Raw genomic sequence first — 6,002 nt, 5'->3', positions numbered from 1 at the left:
CGCACACGCACGCATTCAATCGAATACGATTCCCATCTAGAATTTCTCTCCCTTTCGATCGGACGTACTAACGTGTGAGTATACATGTACACGGAGGCGCCACCTCAGTGACGGAAAGCTCCTTTCATACAAGGAGTACCTAATGATCTTTGATGGGTTCTGGCTTATCGGTAACATAAGTACAGAGATCGTATAAATCCCTACGTAGTACATGCACTGATCACGATGAGAGCACAGGTTGGAGGGAGCTTTCGTGCATGTTTTTGCATAGCTAATCCGGGAAGAAACTTTAGCACCGAAGCATATTTCTTTTCAGCAGATAAATCAGTGACAGATTTTAGCTTTTGGGGCAGTAGACGTGCACCTATGTATCCAACAAGCCAGCCAAATCAATATGCAATCACGTAAGCACTATCTATGGCTAGCTAGCTAGGAAGTTAAGATAAGCCACAAATTTCTCTCTGCTGCATGCAGCAGATGCTTGAGAGCTTGTGAGTTACTATTAGGGACAAAGCTAGCAGGCAAAAGTAAATTCCACCATGCCGTACACAAAATATATACTTGACAATGAGAGAGAGTATCAATTTTGTTCTCGACAAAGGCAACATTGGTTTGATCGACCGGCCAGAAATTCCCTTTCGTGGAAAAACAATGCTGCAAAAGGTACGCAAAGATAGCTCTCATATTTCTTATTGTTTAAGTAAAGTCGAAAACTGTATGGCGAGTGAATCCCATTCCCCTGAGAATTAGGCTAGCTCTTTTTGTTTTCCTTTCAGGAAAAAGGTGAGTAGGATTCCTCGCACAACATCACATTCTTTCTTTTCAATTTTCCATATGGGAGTGCTCAAGCCATAGATTACGCATGAATTATATGTAGATCTCCCCATTGGCAATTAACCAACGCCATCAGTTAATGTCCTGTTCTTGACGTGTCGCGGGGCGGCCGCGACACATGTCAAATTTCGTGACCTCATGATGATCAATCACCTCATGCACTACGTAATTCTGGAAAATAACAATATGCGTAGCATATAGCTACCTTTTTTAGCTACCTACCTAGCTAGAATTTCCTTCTTTCTTCCAACAAATATATTCCAGGTAGCTTATCAAGAACATAAGCTAGCTAGGCACATATATTCTCCCGCGCGCACTACTCAAGTTTAATGAATGTACCATATATTCTGCTTCTCTCCCATCCCTGTGCATGCAACCAGCTACAGCATCTTCCTGACCTAACCTAGCTACAAACTAAAGACGCCCTTCTCTTCTCTGGTGCATGCACGCGTATATCGACGTACTAATCACTGGCAGTATAGTATCGCAGTCGCATAAGAAATCTATGTTCTGCGGCTGTCCCCCGTATACATGTCACCTCTACCCCACACCATCGATAATCTAGCTTCATCCACATCCACCTCTATATATACCCCCTTCATCTCGCCCTCCCTTGCTCCATCATCCCAGTGCTAGCTCGACCAAGTGCATCATCTATCGTTTGTTTTCCCTCAATCTCTAAGCCGATAGAAAGGTGAGAGTTGAGGGGTAGGTCGGCCGACCGGAGGGCTGTGGACCATGTCTGGCGTGTGGGTGTTCAAGAACGGTGTGGTGCGCCTGGTGGAGAACCCGGGGAGCGAGCGGACGTCGACGGTGCGACGGAAGGCGCTGCTGCACACGCCGAGCGGGCAGGTGGTGTCGTCGTACGCGACGCTGGAGGCGAAGCTGACGGCGCTGGGGTGGGAGCGCTACTACGAGGACCCGGCGCTGTACCAGTTCCACAAGCGCGGCTGCCTCGACCTCATCTCGCTCCCCAGGGACTTCAACCACTTCTCCTCCGTCCACATGTACGACGTCGTCATCAAGAACAGGGAATCCTTCCGCGTCGTCGACGCCTAGACGGCCCTCTTCCGTCCATGCAGTCTCTCGATCTCTTCTCATCAGTTCAGCTATAGCTCTTCTTCCATCGTTTGACTTGATTTCGCATGCAGGGTTTGTTGTTGTTAGTGATCCGGGTGTTATATATGATTGGTTGTGCCTGATTTGGTTGGGAGGTGTAGTGTGGTAGTGGAGTGAACGAGGGTACTGTTTCTGCACACATATGTGCGTGTGGTGCCGAGTATATGCATAGGTTTTCGTTGTGGTGTGTATATGTATGCGTGCTGGGGGTGTGTAAGATCTCTGTTTTGATGTAAATTAGTGTCCGTGTGATGACTATATATATCCACTTACGTTCATTTGCACGTTTCTCTGCATGCACATGCGTCATGCATGTTACCGGCCATGTTGCATGCCTAGGGAAATATATAAAGAATATATCATGCACGCATTGCTTCTCGTTATGATTGTTTGGTGGTGGGGAGGGGGGTGTGGGGGTTCTGATGAAAACATAGGGAATAGACAGCCACTCCAAAAAAAAATGAAAACATATAGGGAATAATAGGCTGACACGATGATATTTATGCTGCCTTTTTTTAGACAAATATTTAGACCGACTGATGCTAGGCAAGACAACCACTTACTCCACCCGTCCGCGAATAAGTGTATTTCTACCTTTTGTCCTAAATCAAACTTTGAAATTTTTACCAACTGTATAAAAAAGAGTAATAACATATATGACACCAAACTGGTATATTATAAAGGTACATTTTAAAACGGATCTACTGATACTAATTTAGTACCATAAATGCTGCTATTTTTTTCTATAAAATTGGTCAAAGTTTTAAAACTTTAACTTAGTACAAAAACTAGATGTGCATTTATTTGTGGACGGAGGGAGTACTTTGCTGGCATCCAAAATTGAATCGCTGAAGCTACAGCTACTGGGCCTTCGTTTGAATCACCACAGATTAACATTTTGAGCCACAGTAAGTACATGCTTCGTCACAAATTCGGCCCACCCACTAATCACCAAGGGCACAGTCGGGCGCCACTATGTCTCGCTTGACGCGAGAAAGCGGAGAGCAACTTGTCAAAGGGGTCACTTTTCTGGGCTGAGAACGTGTTGGGCGTCTCATCAGGACTTTTTTAATACACGTTTTCGGATTTTTAGATGGGTTTTTCTAGGGTTTTTTTGAATTTTTGGTTTTCGCTTGTTTTTTTAGGTTTCGGAGAAAAAAACTCAAAAAAACTGCATGGATTTTTTTGGGAAAGGGAATAAACGTGTTTTTTTCTTCCACGGGAAGCATAGATTTGTTTCCACAAGAAGCACACTATGCTTTCCGGAAAGGAAAAAACATGATTTTTTTTCTTTCACGAGAAACAGAGATTTGATTCTCGTGGTGGCACATATTTGCTTCCACGAGGAGCAAAGGGGAAGGGGTGAAACATGCATTTTTTTGCTTCTGGGAAAAGCAGGATTTGCTTTTCATGGAGACACAAGTTTTCTTCCACAAGAAGGATGGGGAAAGGAAAAAAAAACATGATTTTTTTTTGCTTCCAAGATAAGCACAGATTTACTTGTCATGGAGGCATGGATTTGCTTCCGCAAGAAGCGCATGGAAAGGGGAAAATGTGTTTTTATATGCTTCTCATGGAGGCATATATTTGCTTCTACGACAAGCACAGCTGAAAAAACGTACTTCATTTCGGTGTTTTCTAGGGCTTTTCGTGAAAAAAAAATCATCGAAACCTATTAATATGGGATATTGTTTCGATGATCTCTACGCGACAAATCCAGCAATGAAAACGGTTCGGGATTTGGCACACGGTTCAAGAGATAAAATGTTTTGAAGAAACGAATCTAAAAAAAAGGAAAACACCCAGATTGCGACAAGTGACGCACATGCACTGTGCCACTTGTCAGCGCCTGAGAAGATGGGAGCGACCTTTGTTGGTGCAAGTCCTTGCCCCTTGTGTTTTGGCGATTGTTGTCATAAATGGTTTGGGACTGATTTGTTTGCTAGTGCACATTGGGAAAATAGTCCCTGGAATATCGAGAAGAATGCTACATTCTGTCGAGAAGTTTGCTATAAACTTCACTAAGAGTTATCTGCACAGCAGAGACGATGACTATGTTCCAAGGAATGTTATTTTGAGAAGAATGCCATAATCTCCTGAAAAATTTGCTACCGAAAGGTTTGCTGCTGCAAAGTTTGCTGCCCAAAGATTTGCAACCGAGAAGATTGCCATAATCTTCTAAAAGGTTGCTACCGAGAAGATTGCTACTTCCGAGAGGCTTGCTATAAACTTCTGCGAAAGTTATCTAGACATCAAAGAATATTGATATGTTTCGAGAAGCTTAATATCGAGAAGATTGCTACTTCCGAGAAGTTTGCTATAAACTTCCTCCAAAGTTATATGCGTTGCAAAAAAGGTTATCATGTCTCAAAGAGTTTGTTATCAAGAAAATCGCGTGCTCGAGATGGTCCGAAAAAATATTGCTGAAGCGAAGCAATTTCCATTCGGTGTGTTCGAAGAAGAATGGCTGCAGTCGAGAAGAATGAAGCGAAGCAAAACGTAGTATTTGTTTCATTGTTTCTCTTTCTCTTAAGTCATAAGACCACCATACTATTAAGAGAGGCATAAGTATTCAAGGCTTTTGTCTGTTTTGATGCTTAGCTGAAACCTATGACAGTTTGGGAGAAATTTCTTTGTGTTCTGAATAAATACTCACCAGTGAGAGATGTTGTTCTTCCGGGTTGCGAGTGATTTGATTTGGGCTGAGGAGTCTGTCTTACTTATTCCTCAAGTAAAGGTGCGATGTGCTCAAAAATCCGACTGTTGGAAACGTGTCGATTGGCCATTGGCTAGACCGCGCGTCCTAAATGGTCATTTCCCATCCGAGAAAGCTACGGCTATAAATAGGTGCGCCGCACCAACGTTATTCGTCCGTTGCTCCATTTGAGATTTTGAGAAGATTGAGTGAGCACCCCTCTCTGAGAGATTTGAGTTTAAAATCCGCTGAGAGAACATTAATAGCCAAAACTTATATAGTTGTTGAGCATCACAGTAGATCTGAGTTGAGAGTTCTTGTGGCTATAAATCTTGAGAGCTGCTAACTCTATAGACGGTTAGGCCTCAGCTCGAGCGACGAAGAGTAATTGTCGTCTTCGAGTCAAAGTCTTCACCAACCAAGAGTCATTGCGGTTTGCGAAGAGTGACCAGGACTAATTGTGGTCACCGAAGACAAAGTCTGAAGAAGGTTTGGAGATTGCCGAGAAAATTCTACCATGAGTGAAATAAACTGAAGTTCGAGGAACTTGTCATTGAGGAGAATAGGACGGGGAGAGGTTATCTCCTATGTTGAATTACAAGTCCCTCCAACCAGACGTAGCTCTTTTGCAGAAGAGTGAACTGGTCTACCAAATCATTTGTCGCCATCGAGCACCACTGGTCATTTCTATTCTACTGCATTTCCTTCAATATTTTGTTTTTGGTCCTCTTGGTTGTCGATGGATATCAATATATATACTACGATACTTTATCTTCCAAGCATTCCTTTTAATATTGTGATAATGTTGTGTTGCATATTTGCTTTCGTGATACTTAAGGTTGTTTTGTCTGTATATTCATCTGCTTTTCATATGGTGCTACTTAGTCATTTAGTTGAGTCTTGCTCTAATGAACATTTTGCGGTAGTGTATAAGTTTTGTATTTGTGATGTGCGCAATTGTTTCATGTGTGCAATTCTATCAATGTTAGTAGTTTTATTTTTCTAGTATTTTTGTTTCATAGAACTGAAACTTCTCAGATTTGTTTCTGTAGTAATTTTGTTTTGTAAAACTGAAATTGCTCAGTTTTGTTTTGGAAACAGATTTTGTTTCGTAAAACTACATCGGTTTAGTTTTCCGATGTGCTGTGCGGAGAGTATTTAAGTTTTGAAAAAAAAATCTCCCATTCACCCCCCCCCCCCCCTTGATCGATATACTCCTGTCCTAACAACATTTGCAAAGGGTACCCTTAATTAGTGATTTTGGAGATGGCACCAGATTAGTGTTGGGGAACGCAGTATTTCAAAAAATTTACCTACGATCACGCAAGATCTATCTAGAAGATGCATAGCAACG

At 42.4% G+C, this 6,002-nt stretch overlaps 1 protein-coding gene across 1 annotated transcript; it reads left to right on the top strand.

The window, feature by feature from the left end:
- The first annotated feature begins 1,465 nt into the window (after positions 1-1,465).
- LOC123058246 (flowering-promoting factor 1-like protein 1) lies at positions 1,466-2,255 on the top strand. The gene has a single exon (XM_044481038.1). The coding sequence runs from the start codon at positions 1,573-1,575 to the stop codon at positions 1,891-1,893; it is 321 nt and encodes a 106-aa protein (XP_044336973.1). The 5' UTR covers positions 1,466-1,572; the 3' UTR covers positions 1,894-2,255.
- The last annotated feature ends 3,747 nt before the right edge of the window (positions 2,256-6,002 follow it).

The sequence above is a fragment of the Triticum aestivum genome, chromosome 3A (assembly GCF_018294505.1).
Source record: "Triticum aestivum cultivar Chinese Spring chromosome 3A, IWGSC CS RefSeq v2.1, whole genome shotgun sequence".
NCBI classification, from domain to species: domain Eukaryota; kingdom Viridiplantae; phylum Streptophyta; class Magnoliopsida; order Poales; family Poaceae; genus Triticum; species Triticum aestivum.
Note: the sequence above shows the minus strand (reverse complement) of the source record. Positions and strands in the feature narration are given on the sequence as shown.